Source organism: Epinephelus moara, chromosome 10, assembly GCF_006386435.1.
Source record: "Epinephelus moara isolate mb chromosome 10, YSFRI_EMoa_1.0, whole genome shotgun sequence".
Lineage (NCBI taxonomy): Eukaryota > Metazoa > Chordata > Actinopteri > Perciformes > Serranidae > Epinephelus > Epinephelus moara.
In genome coordinates, this window is record NC_065515.1 from 26789336 (window position 1) to 26815483 (window position 26148).

At 41.4% G+C, this 26148-nt stretch overlaps 1 protein-coding gene across 1 annotated transcript in view; it reads right to left on the bottom strand.

Annotated features, from left to right (window-relative positions):
* Positions 1-3480: 3480 nt before the first annotated feature.
* Positions 3481-26148, bottom strand: part of znhit6 (zinc finger HIT-type containing 6) — a 38904-nt gene continuing 16236 nt past the window's right edge. Inside the window, exons 6-10 of the mRNA XM_050055783.1 lie at positions 22076-22144; positions 21414-21494; positions 18899-18979; positions 9389-9513; positions 3481-5532 (exon numbers count right to left, since the gene is read on the bottom strand). Of these exons, the coding sequence (XP_049911740.1) occupies positions 5195-5532; positions 9389-9513; positions 18899-18979; positions 21414-21494; positions 22076-22144 (694 nt within the window). The 3' untranslated portion in view covers positions 3481-5194. The remainder of the gene's footprint in view (positions 5533-9388; positions 9514-18898; positions 18980-21413; positions 21495-22075; positions 22145-26148) is intronic.

A 26148-nucleotide genomic window follows, 5' to 3' on the forward strand; every position in this document is an offset into this window, starting at 1 on the left:
TCCAGAAAAGGAGACAGTCAAACACCTATCCAGGAGTTTGGTTTAGAACCCAGTGCTGGGATACCTTGATGGCCTAAGGTTTTAAGGTTCAACCATTAACCATCCATGGTTTGAATCCCACTAACTTTTGTTGGATGTCATTCTTCTTCTCTCTCTCATACCATTTCTAGTCATCTCCCTCCAAGGCCCACGGGGTGAAAAAATCCACCCCAGACCCCGACACTGACTACTAGGCCCTCCCGGGTACAAGGTGCTTGCCTGTAAGGTCCCCTCCCAGGCCTGGTTCAAGAAACTGTACCGAGTTTCTTTGATCTGGCCCAATCACCCCTCCTCCAAGAAATGATGTAGATCTGCCAATCACGTTTCTAATCTCTATAAACAGATTCTACATATGTATGCAGAATCTGTAGGTGATGGGACAAAGTTTTGGTATCGGAAATGCACTGGTTTCTGTTTGTAGTCCATTTGTAGCCCGAGGAGTGTTTACCAATAATGTCTGAACTCTAGGTAACAGTGTAAGTGGAGAGGCAGACTGCAATGACCAAAATGCAATCTCAGAACCCATCAGCTATCATCTGACCATGAGTTAGCTTTGTATTAGCCTTTTTTTAATTATTATCTGCCTTCATACGTAGATATCTGTTTATGGAGATTAGCAGAAATGATTGGCATAAGGAAGACAAAGCCTTGGATCAGTCGTCCTGTGGCTACAACAGATCAGCTAAAATTTTGGCCCTTGCCCCCAGAGGCTTTATCATCGTCAGACGATAGCCGATAGGTTCTGAGATTCGTCAAACCCCACCAGAAGAATAGCTTTGGAATCATTTGGTTCTCCCTATTTTCTTTTTAAAACAACAAATTGCTAATATTTTTTGAGGACTGCTTACAGTTAGGTCAAAGCAGCCAAGGTAATGTAGTAGAGAGAAAATCGAACCAAAAAGGCACGAGGCTCGATGGCAGGTGCTCTAAAAACAACTTCACCACGATAACTGGACGCTGATAATAAAAGAATAACAGACAACAAGCGGGCTCTGTTGTTTTGGACTGTCAGATTGACACAAGACAGACAAAAGGGAACAAATGATTCACTTCCTGCAAACAACCTTAGTGGGGATCAGTCTCCGAAGTGACTGCGATGACAACATTGCTGGTCTGTTTGTGTTGAAGTGTGGTGGTGGCCCTTGTTTATTGAATCAGCCAAAGGTTCTGGAGCTTCTCTACCTCCATCTATCCTACAGTAAAGGGCGATTTAGTAAGTTAGTAATACTCAAACTAAAGTCGTCACGTGTGCCCTGCATGTTATGAGTATGTACTTATGAGAGAAACATTTGGAAAAATCACAAAGATGGAGCCTGCACATCCTGAAAGGTAATGTTTTTGTTGACCAAAGAAAACTTGTAGTATTACAAAATAACTGGTTTCAGATTTTATAATAGCCCTATAAGCTTGACAATGAACAGGCCATAGAAAACCACTGTGGTACAGCATTTCTTTTTAGGAAAAACAGATGGCCTCATTTAGTGGTACTTCTCTATGGTTGGAACAGTCAGATAAGCGAAACATCAGTTGAATGTCAATTCAAAATGTGAAATACGCATGCAAAATTGTAGACTTGGTTGCAGATGAAAAGTGTTTGATTTTGAGCACTGAAAATGTTTTCCATGCATTTCAGAGGTTCTGCTTGATAAATGATTCTCAGTGTGCCTAATGACAACCACTCCATGTGCCATGTGAAAATGGGTGACGTCAGGCTCTGGAAACATGATTTTGTGCTTCAGTACCTGCCTTTCTCGATGCAGACTTCTGCCAGCATTATCCTGTTTCTGGATAAGGCCACCACTGCAGAGCTGTGTCCCGAAGCTGGTCTCATAAAAACCAGCTCTGCACGCAGCACAATTGAGCCCTGCCCACCGAATCAAGACTAATTAAGTGTAAACCAACTACAGAAATTTCAAAGGGCAATTTACCTAAATTGGAGGAATTATTTCCAATGCCTGTGTTCTCCACAAACTAAAAAAAGCTCAAATTTACTTTTAACAACAAGCAGAAACCAAAGCAGAGCTTTTGTGTGGTCGCACTGAGTAACTTTATTGAGATAGAAAATTAAGAGAACTGCTAAAATAAAATGGGTGGTAATTCAACACAGGCACAGCCATGACAAATACAGGAACAGATGTGAAGGCACCAAAGGTTACTACTTTGTACTCTCAGTAAGTCATATACAGTACAATGTATTTGTTTGCTCAAAATATACCACATATTAAAGTAATGCATGTTTTTGATTCAGTACAAAGATAACATGTTTTGAATCCTATTAAACTGTACTACTCTGTCAGGTTTCAATATTAGTTAAACACCAGCTACTGTGGGTAGCATCAGAAGGCCTATCACAGCACCACTGTTGGCTTGATGGAGCACACAGCATCCCTGTTTTTTCTTTGAATAAATAGATCATTTTGGGATACACACGTACTTGCTTTCTTGCTGATACTTGGGAGAAGTTGGGTAAGCTTGGTATTTGGATTTTGGCACCTTCGGACTTAGCCTGGCAAGTTGTTTCCCCTCTGTTTCCAGTCTTTATGCTAAGCTAAGTTAAACAGCTGGTGACTTAAGCCTTGTATTAAATAGAATATGGGAATAGTGTTAATCCTCTAATCTGTCTCTAGACAAACACGTAAATGTGCATATTTCCCAAACAGTAAAACTACTTTGTTAAACCCTTGCATGGTCAAAACTTGTCAGTCCATTTTTGTACTTATTTCAGAAGACTGTACACATGAGGTCCAACAAAAAGGAAAAAACAAGCAATGCTTTGGGTCGGCGATGTTTATTCAGCAAACTGTGTGAAGGCCCAGCTGGATTTTGTATGAGCAGATGGTTCAAAATGTATGACAAAACTTGCACATGGACATTAAAATGGCACCTAAAGGGCAAGGAGAAAATGAGAGGGGTCTCTGCATCGTCCATCACAGAGGGATGCGCAGTCAGATGTGAGATCATTGCCTCTGACTGCGAAAGGGTGGAAAATGCGTCATCACAGGCCAGACATCAAAGAGCCCCCCGTCCATAGGGGTTAACATCCAAAAGAGGTTAGCAGAGGTTATAAAAACACATCTATAAACACAGGCCCCACCAATGAGCCATACTGTCAGTTATTACTGGCACTCTGTTGTCGTAATAAACTAACATTAGGTAAGAACACGGCATGTAGAGGCACCACATGCGCGAGAACATTCACAGGGGGAGACACCCCAGAGGTGTGAGAAAAACGAGCATGTCAACATTAACTTTTATTAGCTGATGGAAAAACGAGACTAATGGTCGTACTGAAGCTTGACAGAAAGGAGAAATTTGTTGAACTTCAAAGGTGATGGGAGGCACAGCGAGGTGCTGGTTTCCCTTAGTTTTCAATTAAAACAAACAGGCAACAGAGGGACACGTAACCTAATGAGTGTTAAACAAAGACTTTAACTGCTGAGCTTTAAAGTAATAAAAGTACATTTTATTTATAGAGTGTTTTTCAAGATACACAAACACACTTTACATAACAAGATAAAAAAAAATATCACTAAAGGCAAAAAGCAGCTTGAGACATTAAATCAAAAAGGTTGTTTGTCCACAAAAAGCTTGACACTGTCATTTCTTGGTAGTACTTAGCTTTCCATTATATAACATGATCATCTACAGGTGGAGTTTGTACAGTTGAAAATGTAAATGCGCAAAGTTTTTCCAAACACTCTCAGGGATTCTCGGCCATGTTGTCATCAAATTGAGTTTCACAGTGCACTGCAAATTATTGATCTTGGAAACATGACTTGAAAAAACAAAGTCACCTCAACCATTCATTAGGTTGATCACATGATCATTACGAACAGATGGAGTCTGAAAAGATGACCGAAAGCTGCAGAACAGGTAATAACTGGACCTCAAGATACGGATTATGGAGATCATTAAATAATTAGGCAGGACAGTTTCTAGTTTCTGAGATAATGAATGGACTTTCAAAGGCAAACTATGCAGAACTCACACAAAATAATCCCTCTCAATGTCACTTGTGACCCACTAGCAGTGTGTGGCAGTATCTGTACCTGCAGAGAACAGGCCTTCTGCCTGCATTTTCTTATTTTATTCTTATTTTGGTTTGTTCAGAACATTTCCGGGTGTCAACCTTTGGGTAGTCGTATGTAGCCAGTGCAATGTCAGGGGACTATAAAAACACATCAACCTCTCTTCTGTTCTGTGGATTCGAGCTGCAGGTTTGTGTGTTTGATTGAGGGCAAGGTTGAGCCGCACATACAAGAATGGCTTTTAGCTGAATTCACACAAAATCCAGCAACGCAGCACCTTCCTGCAGGGTTATGCAGAGATGTGGGTTTGTTTATTCGTGATTTAAAACGTAACTGCTGTGAAACAATCAGAAAATAATGTTTTATTCCTCTGATTCACTGCTTTGTTCCACTGCTTTCTCAGTCTCACCGAGTCAGAGTGGCAAAGTTTAAATGTTGTGTTTACAAACAGCAATCGACAAACCCTGCATTGTATGCCTTTAAATTTTACTGATAAATACAGATGACAATACCTACAAACTATGTTTTTGTCTACTTTGGTCTAGTGTTGGTATCCAGCACAGATAAGCAGCACTATGACACAAAAAAACCCCAGAAACATTTCCAAAGAAAAAGTCTTTATTTATTTATTTATTTATTTATTTTAAAAAAAAGCATACTTCAAGACTGATTAAATAAACCTAAATTTTGAAAATTAATACTGAAATTGAAATGATTCCATGTATATACAACAATAAAGTGGCACCAGCCATTGTTCATTTCCTAAAACTGTTAAAAACTGAAAACACAGTTAGATAGCATTGGTCAACTGTATACTGATACTAGATTGATGACTTCCTGTCAGATATGTTTGCCTCCTCATTAATTTCACCCTGAACATCTGTGCATTATCATTCCTGTCCACAGCTGTCAGCAGCACGAGCTGACTCATTTTCATCCTGACAGTGATGGGTATGAACAGGGCCCGGCTCTTTCACAGCATCCTCCTTAGTCATGTTGACCTCAGCACTCTTCTCTGACAGCTCATTGTCATCAGCTGTAGCAGAAATGTTCTCATTTATGCACCGATTCCTGCTGCTGTCACTCCATCATCCACATTAACCCCCACACCGTCTGCTGCTTTGTCTTTAATCACCCCCCCTGTCATTAGCTGGGCTTTTGGCACCATCACAGCTCTTACTACATGGGGTACTGTCTTCAGCATTTCCTTCCTGCTCCTCCTCTTCGTCACTACTGTCTATGATCTCTCCCTCCTCTACCTCTTCCTTCCCTCCTTCTCTCTTGGCCCTTTTCATTTGTGGGGGTTCAGTTTCAGGGCTGGTCTCTGGGGTTCCTGTCCAGATGTTGGTTCCCCGCGGGGTGCGAGCTCCTTGTAGGGATGGTGAAACTTGGATCACATCCTGCTTCTCTTGTTCCACCTCTTCTTTCTTGGTTGCAAAACCACTGCAGGCTGATGCAGGTTGAGCTGAAACAATATTCCCCCGTTTATGTATAAAACAGGATGATTAGACACAGCTCTCCCAACAGTAAATTTCTTACATGTTCAAACGTATACACAAGTGATCAGAGCAGCCAGTTGCACAAGGATGGTTAGAGCACAGCTGGGGTCATGCATAAATTGAAATGGTGAAATAGAGAGGGGAACACTATAGACAGTTTGGGAATGATGACGCTATAGTTTGGCTCCGTGCTTGTTTCCAGGATGAGGCAGCGTGCCAAGCAATTAGTTATGCAATAAAGTAGGGTGGACATGTGTGAAAGAAAGGCTGCAGAATAAATGACTGTAAGAACCATAATTGTGAATTATAAGCAATTATGCCTCAACATGATCTCCCCACAGCCTGCTGAATTATAAAACGCATGAACCCATTTTGTGTACACTTTTCCAAAGCATTTTCGCCTGCATCCTAAGAAATGGTTATCCAGCTGAGCCTATAATATGAAAGATTAATGTAATTCAGCTTCTCTTCTTTGAGCTGTAAAAAGAGACACAATTAGAAAGCTATGCCTGCCTCACATTAACCATTTACTTTCGTCATGGACCATAACTTATAGAATTTAAAGGCTCCCCAATTTTGTGACCTTATAAAGTTGAGGTAAATTAACATACCGGTGTTTGGCACACATACTTTACTTGAGCAGCCCAGATATTAATGGCAACCCATTTTAGCATTTTTTTGTTTTATTATTATCATTAATTTAATCTGTCTAAGAGAACGCCAGCCACGATAAATTAATTAGTGGACTGAGCTGCATGCAGTGCATTGATTTACTCAGCCCCTCTTTGCCCCTCCTTCTCTCTCAAACACACTGACAATGGACCCGTCTATCTGTACACACTCTGAAGTTCAAGTTAACTCTGAGAAGTTAGTCTACCTATGTTCTTAACTAGTGGTGTCAACATTTGGTGGGAGACAGACAGCCGGCTAGCCGTGTTAAATGCGTAAACATAGTGCCCACTGCCCACCCTCTGGTCTCCAATGTTTAGCTTGGCTGCTCTGCACTGCACACCAGCTGGGTTGGGCAGTAACTAGCTAGCATTGTGGCCCATTTGGCGAATACTGCTAGTAACAGCATCCTAACCCAGCAGCACTGCTGTGAAAACATTGTGCCCACCCTCCACTCTCCAACCAGGTCACCCCAGTGAGTAAGTGGCTAAATTTTGAGCCGCAGACTGCCTTTAGCATTGTTAACTATGTTATCACTGTTAACTCTGTTAGCACTGTTAGCTGTGTCAGCATGGCAAGAAGTGCTTAAATAGTTAACAATGCTAAAGGGGTTTTGCGGCTCAAAATTAAGCCGCTTATTCACCAGGGCTATCTGGGGGAGAGACCCGCTACCTGGATGGTCCTAGCAGCAGTAATCAGGAATGAGCTGCACCACAAGCTAACTACCACCAGACCTGGCTGGTGCGCATTTCAGAGTGGCTAACCAGCCTTAAACCTTAGCTAACCAGTAGGGGCCGAAGGGTGGGGAGTGGGCCCTGTGTTTCTGCCTGGTAACACTGCTAGCTGGCTGTCTGACAACAACGCCAATAGAAAATAAAAAGCAAGACATTTACATCCCAAAACAATAGAGTTTCAACACCTCTAAATGGACAGCACTTTGAAACGTGGTGCTGAAGCTCACACTGAGTCAGTGACTGACAGAAAAGGCCTCTTGTATTTCATGTAATTTCATGTGTTTTTTTTCCCTTTGAAATTAACCAGTTAGTTACTAATTAATGGGTGTTGGGCTATCGAAAGTTAAATTAACTGACATGCCTACACTTAACACAACACTATAAAAGCAGTACCCTGTATTCACCTGCTAGCACATTGGAGACCTGTCAGTAAATCTTTAGGTTACTTTTGTAACCCAGGCTCTATAAGACGCTGCATCCCATATTCATAGAAGTACTTACTCCATTACAACACCCATGTGACTGGCAGTTGTGATGTATCCAACTTTATATATGGTCAACACTGTGTCACTTGTTATTCTATCACCTTTTTTTGCTTCAGAAGCCATGCTGTAGCTTAATTGTCCTTTGAAAGCTTTGCTAACTAGCTAGAATAGGCTGGTTTGGCTACACCTAACAAACTAACAGTGACAGGTGCCTGAGGTTGCCTCACTAATAACACTTTGAGGGGCACGTCCCATAGAGAGAGACTGTATAGAGTGCTGTGACAGAGAACTCAGTGATTGTGTTTTGATTTGGGTTACTGGGGCTAAAGATTTGTTTATATTTTGTTGACTTATTGCTTAACCCCCTTTTCCCTCTGCAGAACACCTACAAAATGGTACCTTCATTTGGAATAGTGACATTAAAAAGGTCATTTAATAATCTGACCCAAACAAAAAAATACAATAAAAATGCTGGCTCTGTGTCAATAAGGCCACAAAGAAAGAGTCTCCTTTGACTGGCTGAATGTGGTTCAGAACAAAACACTGACTGGCTGCATGGTTGGAGCCTGCTGGACCCTCAACATCACTTTATCCTTACTGGATGTGCTGCTGCACAGTGTCCGATTGCCCTTTATCACTTCCTGCCCAGCTTCCGAAGCCATGGCATTTGCAATTATCAGGATGTTTCTATGGCTAACATTATAACATTATAGCTAAACAGTGTGATACCAGAGGCCTTATCACTGAAAACACACACACTGGGACTCAGGCTAAAATTACCTCATTCGTCATTCAGCCCGTCTGATCTGACAGCGTAATGATACTGGGTTAGTGTGGTCTTTTGTGACCATACTAACCCTACTGAGATAAACACAGTTTGACCACACAGTGCACATCTGAGCAAGAGCAAACCGCTGTATGCTTTTTCATGATATGCAGTCATACTTTGTCACGACTCTTATTGGCCTTAAACATCCGCCACTGGGAGTAGACTGACAAACAGGTGAGAAAAGCCACACAGGCTTGATCTCCTGTTTTCTCATCTTCTGTCATTTCACAACTCATGAGGTCACTGTCTAACAGTAAGCCATGTTTGATCCTCTTTCTGGCCACAGACACTGTTGAGGTTAGGTTGGTGTGTGTGATGCTGTGCAGAACACCCTCATTTCCGTTGGGGTAGCATGTTGCCATAGTGAAAAATAAGGGAGCAGGGAGTCTCAAAGTCTCAGCTGGAGAAACCAGGACATGATACAATGCGGCTGGAATTGGGGAAGTGGAGAGAGGTTGGTGTTTTGGGGCTACGTGGGGTTTTGACTCATGTCATATGTCCACCCTTTTGTTTAGTTACAGTAAACATGGGTAAATAAAGAGACATGAGGCTGAAAATGGTGGGTGAAGAAATATTTTTTTCAAAGCAATAGAATGAGAGTAGAATGGACATTGAACTGTTTGCCGTGGCCATTTTACTAGTACAAAAGAAAATGGCGATTGTTGTTAGTTGTTACTGTGACATCACCCAACAGTGGGGTCATAAAGTGTGTCACACTCACTGGTTTGAGAACTCTGTTTTGGCCTATTCTTATACCTGTTTTCCAGCAACAAAAGAAACATAACAGTTGCTTATTCGAAAACGTACTACTCCACTGCTTGTTTGGTCATTACTGCCAAACCTCACCTCAGTGAGTCTGTCAGTTACTGCAAGTCAGTATACATGGAAATTAGCCCAGTTGCAATGGCAACAGTACACATAATAATGGCTGCCGCTCTGACCATACTGCTACCTTGATATGTATGGGAATGTCTGTTCTACTCTCATTCCATTTTTATGATTTTTTTTTTTTCTCTGCTGATAAGCATTCACGTGTTAGTATTGATACAGACATTAGCTTAAAGCCATGACAGTTAAAGCTAAATAAGGGTGTTTTTTTTTTTACCTGGTCCTTTCGGTGGATACTCCTTCCAATGATCTCTGAGTACAACATGCAGCACAGGATATTCAATCAGCGTTTTGTAGCTGAGATTGTCCCTCAAGGTCTTGCAGATGTCCAACTCATGGTACCTATTTCAGATCAAATTAAGGCAAAAAAACACAAAGGCGTGATTACAAGGCAACTCAGTTACAGCATGCTGGGTAAATTATGTGACATTAGGCTCACTGTAGGTAATTTCATGTTTGCTAAGTAGTAACAAACACAGAGCAAAGATGGCCACTGTTGTTGAAACTCTTTAACTGGCAACTGTAGCTCTTTATATCCAGCCGCCTGTGGCACGCTGACGGCTGAGGATCTTTAGGGGATTGATAGAGATTTGAGTCATGGCTTGGCACACTGAGGATCCTGCTTGGTGTTCATCTCAAGAGATGGAAAGTGACTTTACCAAGAATCAACAACATCTCTCACATGAAGAGGGTCTCTTTCCCCTCCTTTAGCTCTGTGTGTGCGATGACATCAGTCTAGTCTTGTCTCTAAGTAGTCCTGTCATGCATTAGGGATGGTCATAAATCACTGGACTAAATAGTTAACTGGATTCTTGGGAGACATGGCTTGCCTCTGCACTCAACCGATTCAGAACCATCCAGCTTAGGCTGTCATCACCAAAATACGAGGCATCATATATTATGGATATATACAGTAACTGGCACCATCTCCACCAACTGTCAGACTCATGCCAGACTGAGGATTGTTGCCATTGTTTGTTTTGCTAAAAGCACAAGCAGACTGAGAGCCGCCCAGGTAGACACCCTCTCCCAAAGCCAATCAAAGCACTCTACTATAATGTGACATTTACAGGTCTTTACTGATGGGCCAGCTTCCAAGAAGCACTCCCTCCTGGAAGAGTTTCTCTTTGGAGGGCTAAAGATCATTTCACACAATCCCACAAATAAACAGCAAAATGTGTTGGCACTTTGTGCAGGACGGGATAAAGGAAAGAAGAGATAGCCTGTGGGTCTCAAAACAGGATATTTCTTGCTGCAAAGGTTGCAGGGTATTTCTGGCACATCTCCACTTCAGAGAAGTAGAAATAGCGTGTGTAAAGATGGATTCTAGGGTAGAAAAAAAAAAAAGGTACCAACGCTGGGGTCAAAGGTTAGGCATTGAAACCAGTCTGAGAAGCTGGTATGTGGAAAGTAACTCAACAAAGCAGGACTGCATCCATTTGCAATGTGCATACCAGACTAATACTGTTTCCATTTCATTTGTTTTTATGTCTAACTTGTAATAAATTAATGTCCATGGATGTTTTTTATTTCTGTGGATACACAAACTAAACGAAAACATAAGTGTTTGTAAACAACACTGAAAGAGGAGTAGATGGCAAAGCAGATTGCGGCTCCCTGTGGTGTTGATGCGATTGTTAAAAGTTCTGGCCATTTCTAGAAACACGGCTGGATGGCTCAGCCAAGAACACGCAAACATCTGGTCTCTATATAGTGTTCTAGTGAATGAACAGAACAGAGGGCAACACTGATGTTCTCTTCACGGAGGTTCTTATTGTTTTCCCCTCCACCGCTGAGACCCATTAGCACGGATATTAGATTGGCAAGGTGTACGGAAAGAAACTTCAAATATTTTGATTTTAAATAGACATCATTTTGATAACAATACTAATGCTGAAAACTGGGATTAAGCTTGTGCAAAAAATAAATGACCGTGGCAGCCTGCTATTTGATACCAGCAATGTTTTGGGAAACTGACTCTTGTTTGGGTTCATGTTGTTTTTGGACGCTCTTCCAGGCTTCCAGGATTGCATGGTAATGTTTTTAGGTCAGCCTTTTTTTGTTATTGCTGTTGCCAATATTATGTCCTCAGTGCTCCTTATGCAATGACAGACTACGGCCTCATTTAAACACTCTGTGAATGCATATCTCAGACCTTCCCAAGGTGCATATAGTGCGTATGCCAGTGTGCACAGTTTGGACAACAAAACAGTGAAATAGAGCAAAATGTTCCAATGACATTGCAAGCGATTATGAGCGCCAACAATGTGACTGTTGCTTTGATCAAAAAGTCATCCAACACTATCCATAGCAAAGACGTTTTTGAATATATTGTAGGCATATGCTTATGCATTTTGCACATTGATATATTTCATGTGTACAAATGAGCACACCACAAGGCCTCTAAGGAGAAACCGTGCGAGGCATTATCCCTATTTGACAGATTAGCGCTTTTGACGTCACCATGACGGCATATTTTTCGCCTTGCCTTTGAGTGTAGGCATTCAGAACCCATATACAAACTCTTCCCTTCAGACTTGGCGTGAAGACAAAATGATTGTACCAGTTAGTTTCAAGCATATCAAAGCCTGTAATACTGAAGTACAGCAGAGGCAGATGGGAAAGTCAATAAATAAGGATGAGCAACAGGTATAAATATCACCACAATCCAACTCAGAAACTCAACGATTACGCAATATAATCTGCTTGCTATTTTAGTAACAATACCCCAAACCAAGCCAGCATTGCAGGAGACCTGAGGAAGCATCTGCAGCACAGAAACAAACTTGAACATCGCTTTAGGGCAAACTGAGGGAGAGCAGACCAACAGGCTCAGGAGGGCTAAGGAGAGGGTTTGCCACAAATATGTGAGAGAAAACACTACTTGGACAGGACAGTAACATCACTGTCGGGTCCACAACAGTGGTTTAGAAAAAAAACTGAATGCAAACACAGAGGTTTCCTTTCTTGGCTGCATATGTAAAAACAGCATCTCTACTTCTGGCACGTCAACAGGCTAGCTGAGAGGAAAAGAAGAGGTAAGGGAAAGAAGGAAAGCCCATCCTCTTGATCTAAGGAACGGGATGAATAAAAAAATAAACATGAAAAAAATAACACAAACAAACATCCAGACGGGTGTGAATGGTTCCCTTGATGCATCGTCTGTCTCCTTTCCAGTAAGAGAATGTTGACTGGTTACACAGCTATGTTTAGTTTAGCACAAGAGCTCCTTTATTGGAGTGGGTTGATATTCCAGTACACATTCAACAACAAAAACATGCAGTCATAGCCTTTGTGTTAGACTTGGCAAACGACCTCTAGGTAGCCATGACTACTGCTGTCCATTACTTCATAACACTAATAATAAGTTTCAAAATTAGGGGCTTTCTTCTAAGACTGTATTATCAAAAATGTGGAGGCCACTTTGTGCTTTATACTATTATTTTCTTCGGGACCCCTAAAATGGGATGTGACCTCGGTCTGTAGGGGCCTCTGTTATTATTAGAGCTCCTGTATGTGGCTATGGTCCTGTTATGTAAGATAATTCCCCCCTGGACAAGCATCCTAATTGTGCCCCAATTCCATTCATCAATCCTCAATATAATGTCGACAATAAACACTTACTATGAACTGAATTCACACCTAACTGTCCTTCATTATAAAACCCCATACTCTGAGCTATGAAGGGATGACAGGCAAGGGTTACTGAGAGAGAAAGTGGGATAGTTAGAGGGAGATTTATGCCACTGTATTACTCAATATCCCAGACTTGACATGACACAGTCAAAACATTCTTTCTCCACAGTCTGACAGACGACGGTAACCATGTCGGGCTAATAGCCGTTGGGAGTCATTAATAAAATAGCTCTCCGGAAACTGGCAACATTGTCACATGGATGATGACAACCGTCATGACTCATTTATTAAAAGTTTCTCCGGAAATGTCTCTGCCCATGTATGTCTCTACCTTGACGTGACTCTTTTATGTGATACTACCAATCACTCTCACAATGAGTGGCTGAAAAGAGCACATGAGGCGGCTACTGTGAATTCGGAGAGATGCCAGTCTTAAGGCAAAGGCTGATTTCGTGGTCCTATTTTAAAGCAGGATTTCGACAGCCCTTGTCCCAGTGGACAAAATGTTTTGATTTTATTTAAAAAAACCTGTGCTTGTTTGTTTACAAGACACATGCCTTCATCACTCCACACTGCTTCTCCTCACGATGGCTAGAAGTCAGTAAAAACTTGTACTGTTTGTGCAGTTGATTTGCAAAACAGCTTGTTTATGTTATAAAAATGAAATATAATTTCTCGTGGAAGCACGATGGCAGATGCCGATTGCATGTTTGTTATTCTGGGGGAGAGAACATGATGATTCCAGTCTAGGATGACAATAAAAACATTTCCTGTATAGGTAAATACATGTGACCTTGCATTAGCCTACTGGTAAATTCTAATTGCGCTCTACATCCTTATAATAGGTTTAAAACGAAAATGTGGTCTTAGAGCTGTGATTTGCTTTGGGATGAAAGAAACTTCGGTATACTCTTAATGAAGGTGCAGCACTGTGCAACTTCTTCCTGCAACACAGCAGGCAATGACTGTCACAAGAAGGGTATCACTAAGCTTTCTTTTATTACACTATAGTATGCATTACACGTGTTATTTAGCACTGGGTTACTCCCACGAGCACTGAGACATGTGCACAAATCATAAAACATCTGCAGAGTTGTGTCCTGTTACTCACACAGGCATGCATATGTACCATAGCTGCCGCAGCGGGGTAACTCTTCACGTGTGTGAGAATGTGGATAAATCCGCGGGTTTATCAGGCTTTCACAACCCCTGCACTGTGGCTCAGACTTATGTAACATATGTTTAGCATCTACCCTTTTTGAGGAGAAATTTCGCCTATTCGGCACACCCAAATGGAAAATATTATTACAGAAAAACTGTAAGGCCAAAATGCATGTATGAGACTTTATTTGAAAAGCAACATGTTCTAGTTTCTAAAAATGTGCTTGTTTTTCATGTAGCTAAAGGACAACCTGACCTACATCAGTTCAAACTTGGCTTTAAAGTCTTTTTTCTCCCTTGTCTATGATAACTCATTTCTGAATAGTAATAACTAGGACATGCTTTATGCCAGACTACACAAATCAGCTTTTATACCTTCTACGGCTTGTCAACCACACTGGAATACAGTTCCAGACCATTAGGCCAAATCTTATGGGAGCTGTGGAGTATTTAATTTGTGACGTCACTAGTGTCCCTGAACCTCTCTAAACATCTTAAAGGGCCATATTGTGCCAATTACTTTGACTCACCTCTGTAACACTGGAAAACATACTGAGACATATTGAAGTCTATTGATGACAATTCTCATTCAGTTATTTTCCCTAACTGCTTATCCTGTTAGGGGTCACAGGGGTGCTGGAGCCTATCCCAGCTGACATTGAGCGAGAGGTGAGGTACACCCTGGACAGGTCGCCAGACTATCACAGGGCTGACACATAGAGACAAACAACCATTCATGTTCACACACGTTGGGGTCACCAATTAACCTAACCTGCATGTCTTTGGACTGTGGGAGGAAGTGCAGTACCTGGAGAAAACCCACTCTGACACGGGGAGAACATGCAACCTCCACACAGAGGGGCTCCCCCACCCAGGAACCCTCTTGCTGTGAGGCGACAATGCTAACCTCTGCACCACCATGCTGCCTCATTGATGGCCGCCCTTGTTGGTGGTACAAAGTCCCTCCAACAAGCAGGGGCTCCACACTGTGACATGTTAATATAGCTCGGCTCCAATGCAACCCAACTACCTGCGCCTTATACCGCTTGAAAAGGAAACTGATTGGCTACAATTGTTCATGATGACTTGTTAATAGCCAGTAACAGCCTGTTCTGCAATGGCCAAAAGACACGACGGAGCCCAGTGGCGTTCCAGACTGGGGGTGACATGGGTGAACTCTAAACAGGGAAACTTGAGGTAACTATGAAAACAAGCATACCAACAACAGGGTGCAGGAAGACGAGAAAGCATTATTTCTGTCGGTAGTAATGCAGTTTTTGTTTGAAAGACATAGTAAGCAGACTGTGAGCAATGGACTTCACAAGACAATGTTCCTATTTTGGATTAATTTTATGAAAACTGTTTTGATCGGTGGACCCTTACGGACTAAAATAATCGCTTACCATGCTAGTAAATCTGACTGAATTATACGTTGGTGCTCATGGTTTCCGTAAAATTAAATTACAATAAAATTTGGAGAATCTAACAATCTTACCATACAGTATGTAGCATGTCCATATTGAAAAGTTTTAACATTTATATTTTGATGCGCGATGGTAAGCCATTTAGAAACAGCTTTAGCTGGTCACTGACTGGCAGGTGGGTGCAAAAAGGATAAGGTGGAGCAAAGATGTGCCTTGTTTGCGTGTGGTGTGCAAAAATGTCTGCATCCATAAATGTGAAGCTAATACCATACAAGCAGAATTTAAACATGGACAAAGTGCAACTATGGCAGGATGCAGGCACTTATCAATCACAGAATTTTTTAAGACTCACAGCCTGGTAATGCCTATAGCCATGGGGGTGGCTTTAATGTGGTACTTAGTAACTTGATATCATAAATAATACTTTTACGTATGTGCATGATTAGGGCTCATTTGTTTGTGTAGGACTGTCCTGATTTGAAACATAAATCAGCAAATGTATTGATTTTCTCCTTATTTTAATTTCCACTATATATTAGCAAAAGCATATTCTGAGCTGTCTTCACAATCTAGTTAAGGTTAGCTTGTCCTTTTTAAGAATTCTGTATGTTTTGAGTGACAATCTGAAAAAGCTTTCTAGCCTAATAAGCCTTTTATATTATTAACCTGTGATTATGCAGCATTATAAACTACTTTGTAATGACGGTCATTATGAAGGTGACACTGTGCAGTATCAGATAATGACACATTTAAAAGTGCTCAAAATTTCATTAAATCCATATAAGGGCAAAAGGTGGCAGCCTAACAACTAATACTAAATCTTAGCTCGCGTGTCACATCTCCGCACTCGTCTGTCAGTAAAACCTTTCTATATGCTGCCATAAAATATAATTTATCTGCTTAGAAGGTGTGTGCAGCCCAGCCCACTGGGCAAAACAAAAGGAGCATGTGTATGTTACAAGGATGAGGGATGGGAGGGGAGGTTTCGTGACGTTTCATGCTGGCCAGGGGGGTAATGATTATGATCATCATTCACTCCATGACTAAGAGGAAATGGAGGACAGCCAAAGAATCCGAAAGTAGGCGAGGCAAATGGGTGTTATCAACACCATCCCCTGACCCCCATTAAAAAAAAGACAGATGGGGCAGGAAGAGAGAGCACACAGGACAAAAAACTGTGGAAACAGAAAGTGAAGTGAGAGAGATTAAAGGAAAGCAATGATGGGAGATTTAGATAAAAGTAGTTTCTAGATCAATGACATTTCTCAATGTTGGAATCAAAGTCAAAAGGGGAGGAGAAAAACATCCTAAGGCCTCCCTGCCAAGAGTCTGTGTAGCTTTGCAGGAATTTACGAGTCAGTGATGTCATGTTCATAAACAAATTATTTTGATTTTAACACGCTGAATAAATCAGTCATGACTGGCAAGTCCAATTGAACGGTCAGCACGGTCACACAGATCAGATGCCTGAGTAATGACAGGATTCTGACACACCATTTTATTTTACACTGAAAACTCAGCCACACATCTGAAATGAATATTAACTCTGTATCTTATCTATAAAGTATGTCTTTGTCTGTAATAAGTTTTCGTTTTCCTACTTTTCATTTATCTGCTGCATTACCTCCACTTGTTTGGTTGTATGCATTTTTTGTTGGCATTTCTATAGCTGCATTGCAACAATATTCTTAAACTGTGTGAGCTAAAGCCTGACATATGTGACCATACATCCATCCGCTTATCCGAGGCCGGATCGCAGGGGCAGCAGGCCAAGCAAAGCACCCCAGACGTCCCTCTCCCCAGGAATGCTTTCCAACTCTTACTGGGCGACCCCAAGGTGTTCCCAGGCCAGATGAGATATGTAATCCCTCCAGCGTGTTCTGGGTCTGCCCCAGGGCCTCCTACCAGTGAGACATTCTTGAAACACCTCCAGTGGGAGGCGCCCAGGAGGCATCCTGATCAGATGCCCAAACCATCTAAACTGACACCTATCGATGTGAAGAAGCAGCGGATCTACTCTGGCCTCCCTCTGGATATCCGAGTTTCTAACCCTATCTCTAAGGCTGAGCCCACAAAGGAAACTCATTTCAGCCACTGGTATCCGCGATCTCATTCTTTTGGTCACTACCCAGATCTCATGACCATAGGTGAGCTGCCAATACACCTCATGCTCCTTTCTACTCTCACTTGTGAACCCGAGATACTTGAACTCCCTCGCTTGAGGCAGTAACAGAGGGCAATCCACTGGTTCCGGCAGAGAACCATGGCCTCAGATTTGGAGGTGCTGACTCTCATCCCAACCGCTTCACACTTGGCTGCAAACAGCCCCCGTGCATGCTGGAGGTCACAGTGTGATGAAGCTAACAGCGCCACATCGTCTGCAAAAAGCAGAGATGCAATTCTGATATCCCCCGGATCCCTTCCTCCCCCCGGCTGCGCCTCGAGATCCTGTACAAATAAATCTTGGTCACAATTCTTTAATAACCAAATAAATTCATGGGATTCTTGTAAAAGTGTATCATGTTGAAAAACGAATATTGGCTGATATATCAGATTATTTAAAATTCTACATTATCAACATTGGACTCAAAAGTACGTACCAGTCAAGCTGCAGTGTGTAGGGTTGGATACTGAACTCGGTACTTTTAAGGATACCAACCAATTTATGTCGGTACTACTGAATACTAATTTATGTAAAATCCATTGGTGCGAAATTTCGGTATCTGAGAGCGCATCTGGTGGAGAGCACCAGGTGTAAACAAGAGGCGGAACTGCCACGAAGCACCCCAAAGCCTCAAAGCCAACCACGGTGCTCCGAGGCTGGCAACAGATCTCCACTGAGCCACTGGGTTCAACTTCAGACAGAAGACGGAAGCACCCCAAAGTTAGGAAACCAGCCATGGAACGCCACCATTGCTCTGTCGGCTTCCCAGCGAGCCAAAACTGTCTCTGCAGCATCAGTCTGTCATAATAGTCTTGATGCCTGGTCTATTTTTTTTTTAGTTATAGCCTAGCATCACTGCCAAATGAACAGACACACATACTAAAATACACACACACAAAAAAGCAGACAGCCACTGAAGAATAACTGTACGATTAGAAAAGAGCAGAAGAGGAGCAGAATTGCTTTTGAGTCCCTGCGGCTTGTTTGTTATTAAAAAGAAAGTTAAGTACTGGAAAAAGGTACCGTTGGGTCCTGGTGCCAAATTACAAGTCCTGGTATTGATTCAAATGTGAACAGTAGATGGACAAGTGATATAAAACCCAGCAAGTGGCCTCGTCATTGGACTAGAAGGGGAGAATTTTATTTCAACAGTGTGAGGTTAGGCCATAAAGATTGAAAACATCCAACCTGTTCAGTCCTACCAAGATCCAGATTTCTTTTTTTTGGCCCTGTGCCCACAATTATATAAAGAGGGAGAGCAAACATAGATTTCCCCTAAAGGAATCAAAGATGTATCAAATCACATAATAAGAAATGAGACAGGTGACAAGAGGAATCTCACCTCACAGAGTTTGCCTTTCTCCCCTCTGCTTTCATGAAGACTTTCACATGATCAAACGGAGCGTGAACATACATCTTCAACCTGAAACAGAAGTCACATTAACACAGGGAGTTAGAGACTCAACCTGCAACCTAAAAAAAGAAAATAAAAAACACAGGAATGTGGACTGTGCATAATATCCTAGGAAGGTTACCATAAAGGTTGAAGCACAAGGAGCTCATTGAGCATAGAACAGGACAGATTCAAATGTACACTTGTCTGGTATGCTGACTGATATATCTGACTGAGGTTTCTTGTGTAAGGTACAATCCTCCGTGCAACTGACAGCCACGGCACCTGAGCTCACTGTAAACAGCCAGCCAATGAGCCGTGGAGAATTAAACCCCACTCATTTCAATCTAGACGCAGAGGTTGTGTAGAAATGGTTGGCAATGGACCAAGTTAGGTGTCTATTATAACGAGTTACGTTTGTCTGTAATATGCTCCTGCTGTAGGTGTTACAGCAGACTGCCTCTGCTTACTGTTATCAGTTCAAAGGTTAGGTCAGAGGAGTCAGATCGCTGTCCTGTTAGAGGTTCAGATTAGAAATACTAAGTTTTCTGCAATCAAAGAGCCTTCCTTGTTCACTACAGTTCATGTTGGGAGAAACACGATCCTAGGATTTGAAAACGAGAGGGAAGCAAGAGCAAAATTACAAAAGATAAAAGCAGGAAAGTACTATTGTGGGAATTAGACAGAACATGGGGAGACACCAGCCGAATCCTGTGTGACAGAAATTGGATTGAGTTGGTTGATATTAAACATCAGTACATAAAATGACCTTTGAATAACAGTTACAATTCACAAACTGAATTTTCTCCTTAGTTTATCAAAATAAACTGAACCTATTAAAAGCAGCCTATTCATCTGCTCAATGGAAAACCTTGACATTCAAGTTGAGCACATCTTTGTGTGGTGGCAAAGATCAGCAGAGTGTTTAATTCAGTCATACACACGCACAACCTACAGTTAATTTTAATTAGAGATATAAAATATATTTAAAGTTTGTTGTAAAGAGGAGAAAAGAGGACTTCAAAATAAAATGCTGAACATAAATCTATAAGAGCAATATTAGCATCTTGATCCATTCCTTCTGATACAGGGCTCTTATACATGCAGACTGATTGGGCTGAGTCCCAAAGCGCACTGCTGCCAAACTCAATTACAGGAGATCTGGTCTGGTGTTCAGGCGACAGTGGACCTGACACAGGTCATCAAATCCAAAGCTGCAGTCATGGCTACATACAGCCTTTATTTTTAGGTAACAATAGTGAGGATAGTAAGTAACTCTGAAATACAAGAGGTTTTTGTATTTCTGTGTTTTAACAACTGGTTCATGTATCCAGCAGATCCATCTTGACAACACAGTTGTAGACAATACAAAAGGCTCATATGCTATGTAATATTCCCAGGACAATACGACGCAATGGCAAATGAATGCAACTGCCTCACACTGCTGTTGGGATTAGGGGTAGTGTTTGATATTATGCTATGCTGCAATAGGGCAGATATTACCAAATCTGCATTTCAACAACAATTACTGAAAGCAATTCAATTAGCTTTGTTTTCCCCAGTCTCATTCCCAGTTGTTATGAAAATGAGAATCCAGTAACTAAACGCAGCTTCACATCTGTTGCCAATAGCAAAACTGCACATTTGAACTTTTCAAGAGAAAACAATAGGCTGAGCAGCAGTCATTATCCTTAAACTCAGAGGTCTTTCAGACTATATATCAAACTGGTGTTGACTTCTAGGTCTATTATCACATTGTTAAATTTTCTCCTTCTATTCGTGAGTACAATGACTGTACCAAAACAACTTAGTAGTTGAATTTCTTCCACTAAATGCAGCACATTAATCTGAGGTTTCTGGCTTTGCTGAGGGATTCAGCGGGAACTGTAGTTGATGGCAATAAATGAACTGAATATTACCAAAACAGACATGGTGACAAACCTACATACTGTGCACTTTAAATAATGCCCTTGGATTTACTGCCAAGAATATGGACACATCTTTCACTTAAGCTATACAAGTTCCATATGGCCTGTAGCAAAGGCTCCAGCACACCTCTATGTAGCACTGTTCCCACATTCATCAATGTGAATTGGCTGCTTGGCCACACTCCGCCATAAAACATGGACACAGTTGGATATTGTAGTAGTTTCCAAATCGGGTGGGTAAATAATAACAACCACAACTGACGTACACAGCAGCTCACTGTTGTTATTAAGGTCTGTACCTGATCAAAACACCAGTAATCCTACAACTTCAATTCTATGTGTTAAATGTATTTGAGATTAACATGATGATGTGTCTGTCTTGTGATGATGCAATTACATAAATCAGCAAAGAGCGCAAGTATCAGATTGGTGCTTGGCTCATACTCTAAGCTTGAGTTTGCGTATCCGTATTGCTGATCGTACAATCACTACAAAACAATCACATGGAACTTAAGTGTTGATGGGACAAAGCTCACTTTTGACGTGTCACAGGGTCCGACTCTGTTGGATGGATATATGCGGTCAAGATCTGCTCCAAGGTTTGCTTGTCAGACACCCTAAAACAAGAAAGAGATTTTAAATGGAAAAAAAATGTGGGAGAAAATATGTGAATATTAACACCCAAATCAAGTCAAACGTCATGGTCAAAATAGATAATGGGCCTCATGCAGCAACATTCTCTTAAATTTCTCTTATATTTTCTGTTGAGAGTAAAAATAAGAGCACTCAACTCCAGATCCCGCTTGATTGTAAGTCACATATTAGCATGGGTTACACACTCTAAACACTATGTATGGGTATGTGTTGTGCCGTGTGCATGGACTATAGTATATATAAATTAGTGGGTACCAACAAAATATGAACAAAATGTGGATACGAATAAAAATAAGACAAAATTTGTTTGTATATCATTTCCTGCATGAGGCCTGAATTCTGTGTAGCTTTTACAATCCTGGACAAACACACAAAGATCACCAAGGTCACTCCTGATAAGTTGCAGACTGTGCACCTACATGGTCTATCTAAAACAATGTTCATGACAACAACAAGCACTTCTTCAGAGTACTGAAACAGTCTCTATCACTTGTTTTTTGGTGGTTACATTATTCAGTACATTGAACATTGATGTGTAACTCACCTCTTCTGACTGAACTCTGTGCTGCTCTGGGGAAAGATGAGCTTCAGGTGCCAGAGGAACAGTTTTTCTCTAAATGAGACACAGAGAAACTCGTTTTTAGTTTCAGCTTTTCAAAAACAGTAGTGCTTGATGCATGTTTTTCGCAGACAGATGAGGTCACTGGTGCTCTCACAGTATTCCCTTCACAGTCAAACACAAATGCCCTTGTTTAAATTCAGAGCATAAAATGGATTCAGCCTTAATCTGTCCAAGACAATACGCCTGGCTGCTTCCAAAATCTTGTCCATCTGTGTGACTGTGTGTGTGCGTGTGTAAATGAATAAACCAGAGTCACCATGGAGACCATGACATATACACTGAATACTAGGAGACCAGCTGGTGGATATCACATAATGATCACTTCTTCTGGGGTAATGCTCTGGGCAGCAACTATTAAACGTGGTTGGGGTTTTTTAGGGTTGCTGGGCGTGCTCTACAACCAAACATTTATCCCCTGAGCAGCTGCTGTGTTCATACCTACTAATATAACGATGTAGAAATAGCCAACAAAACCTAATATATCAGACAGTCTGGGAGATATGAAAAACAAGATGTGATTCTGCCTTTATTCTTTTACAGTATTGGATTAATTGCTAGTAATTTGGGATTCTGACTGCCTATACACTAATTTGGCAAATTAAAATTAATCTGACATTACAGAGAAAGATTCCTGCTATGAAGATAAAACCAAGACAACCATAAAAGTATAATTTTTGCTACCCTTGAGGAATAGGATACAGTTGACTGGCACAGGCATCAATAAGTCCTGGACTCCAGTCATATATCCAACATACTGATCTGAAACTAACTACAAGGACTTGTGTTGACCAAGACCACAGAATTTGCCATATATAGGGTGGAGCTGATTCATCAACCCAATCTCCATCAGAGCAGAAGGTCGGAGGCCTTGATGGATCTGAAGGATGAAGATGAAACATACGACGCAAAGCATAATTGTAAGGCACATATGGGAGTCCTTGTTATTAGGGCTCACCAAGACATATTCAGAGTGCAAGTTGGAGGTTTCGTTTGATATCTGTAATATAAAGATTTTTGCATCTTTTTTGACATATCTAAAAACAAGCCGTGCACGGTTACCTTGGTTCCTTTGAAACAAGATAAAAATCTATATTCACCGTGCAAGCATGTTAATATTAGTCATGTAATTAAGTCATGTTTAAAATGTTAACAGATGTGCAGTGGGCATGGTTACATGCTAAGGTTGGGCATGGCAGCAATCTATGTTAGCATTAATCTTTAAATATAGACCAGCTGAAACTGATGGGAATTAGGTCACGAATTAGCTTTGCAGTTTAACTCTACTTCATGTGTCTTCTGACCAAGCTACAACCCCTGAGGCTGAAAAATGATGCAAACATGGAGGTGCAAAAAACTGTGATTCCTCTAATGGCCACTTGAGGCTGGCTCTAAAGCTGAGTCAATCCGCTTAGACAGCATGTTAAAATTCAAAATTTTACAACAGACATTAACACATTTACAGCCTGGCACAAAAAAGAAAACGGTTTTGGTCTCTATAGCTAATTTTAACATTCATGACAACTGTACGGGGGGTGAATTCTTATTTAACTCATGAGTTTACATTTTATTTCAGCCTAAAGTTCCGCAGATTTAAAGGCGGGGCAACTTGAGTGACAGGTTGCCTGTGAAACATTGGCACAGTCCATGAGTCAGAGCCATCCCTCGCACTTCCACAGCTTCAACCTCTCGTCCAAACATGGTCACTTCTGGCTCCAAAAAAGACAAGATGGTGATGGCTGAAATGCCGAACTCGAGGCTTCAAAAAAAGGAGTCCACAAACTAATGGGTGACGTCACTGTATCTACATCAATTGTTTTATACAGTCTATGCTTTTGACAGCAGGCATGGTTCTGGTGCTTATGGGGTTGTTTTGTGGATCCAGATGGTAGCACTATAGAACAGGGGCCATGTTTTGTTTCCTTGAAAATAGAAACAGGATGGGTAGGAGGAGTTGAGAAGTGAAGAAGTATGTGCAGAACTGGCAGAACACCCAATGAAAGGTGGTTATGAGTTTCCACTTGGCTGTGCAGAGAGGGTGAAGGGGTAAAGCTGTAGGCAGCAGGCAGGTTGGGAGTGAAAACAAGGGGCTGGGAGGGGATTCCCTACGCAACTGCAGACGTACCTAACACCTCTAACCCCTTAGTCAGAAGAATTTATGTTCGCTCAGTTCTGGCCGAGTTTCTTCCTTGGTGCATCGGCGTGCATGCATGTGTATACGTGTGCAGGTGTGCATGTGTTCGTACGTGCAAGCAAAGTGAGGGTGGAGCACCAGGTGTGATGCCATTATTCTGTCATTACAGCAAATGGAAACTATGTCTTTCAGTGGAAAAGGGGCTTGCCCAAAGATGCATGCAATCATTTCAGGCAAGGCCACAGTGCATACCTGGGATAATTGCCATCATTCATTGTCAGGGGGGAAGCAGAGAGCAGCATAAAAAAGTCTAAACAGAAGCATCAACAGTAAAGGATGACAGCTTTGAATACCAGAAACTGCTGAAAAATGTCAGGACACACAGCCTAGTCCTTCAACAGTTATTGCTAAAAGGCCCTGAGCAGGGCATTTAAACTCTAAAGGAGACCCAACAGTGAAAAGATAGCTGTGCAAGGCAGTTCCCATGTGTATCTGTGCACATGAGAAGTGCAATTCCTGCTGAAAACATGCCTGTTTAAAAAGATTAAGCGCCTAAACCACACAAAGATTATGCTGAAAGGTTTCTAACCTCAACAGAATCCCATGCAGTAAGCTATCTGCTACCTTACATGGCCCGCATTAAAAGGCATTTTCTCCTTCAAGAGGGATTATTCATCTAACAGCTTGTTGGACCACAAGAACTAAGCCTAACCAAACAAAACAGGATTGATGCACGGCCAGAATAGAGTGGAAGAAATGTAAACATGTTTCATTACTAATACTGTACAAGCTATTAACTGCTTGTTTCTACGGACAAAAACAGATTCCTGCAAATCTCTGACTTCATGACTGTGAGCTACTGAATGGCCATCAATCTGTAACTGCATGTGTGTTTTGTGTTTGCATACACGTGTGGAGGAAAACTCTGCAAATTTTCTAAGGGTAGGCAGGACATTTTATGATCAGCTCTGGAAGTAATAGTGTGAGCTCCGGATTCAGATTCTGTTTATTTTGTCTCATTCTGAAACCTCAGTGTCCTGGGTAAAATACCTTGAGGGTTTCACATTGTTTTCAGCAGCCTGAATTACTTAGAGAGGATGGAAGTGGTCATCTCTTGCTGCTTCCCAAGGGGCTGCTGCTTTCTCTTTCTTAAATTAGCAGCACAATGGTATTTTGTTTCTCTCACTACAATAAAAACAGCCAAAATCACTAGTCTGGACTTATAATGAAAACTTAAAACCCTTAAAATAGACCCACAGAAAGCACTATTAGGGCCTGTCATTGAATTTGTAAACCAAAAAATGAAATGTATGTATAAATACATCGGCCAATCAATGTAGGAAATGATTTCAATATACAAGCTAACTGCGAAAGTTATTCAAGCCCTGAGCTAGACTGAAAAGTCATCAAGAGAGCAAGTGGTGATTCAGGACAAAGTTTAGTCTTTCACATAAAAAAAAAAAAAATCTTTGGGAGAGTTGGTCATTCCAGTTAATGGCTAAATTAGTCATCTTTGCCCTGAAGAGATTTATATATACAAAGCCTGATGTCTGGACTTTGGTGAGTACCATCTTTGTTCTGCTCTTCACAGACCTGACTACAAAACTATAAGGGTACAAAGGGTGACATTTTAGTTTTACATGCATAATTTACAAATTACAAAAGAATAGCAAATCATTAGCATTTCAAGATGCAACGTTGCTTCTGTCTGTAAACTTAGACTCAGTCTGAAGAATCGTCTGTCTCCATGAGGGAGACTTTGAAATAGAGCAGACTCAGGAGGATGGATGAATTCATTAACAAAAACACACAGTGTTGATTAAGTGATTGGAGTCGCCTGTGCCATCAACACTCGAGAGCAGAA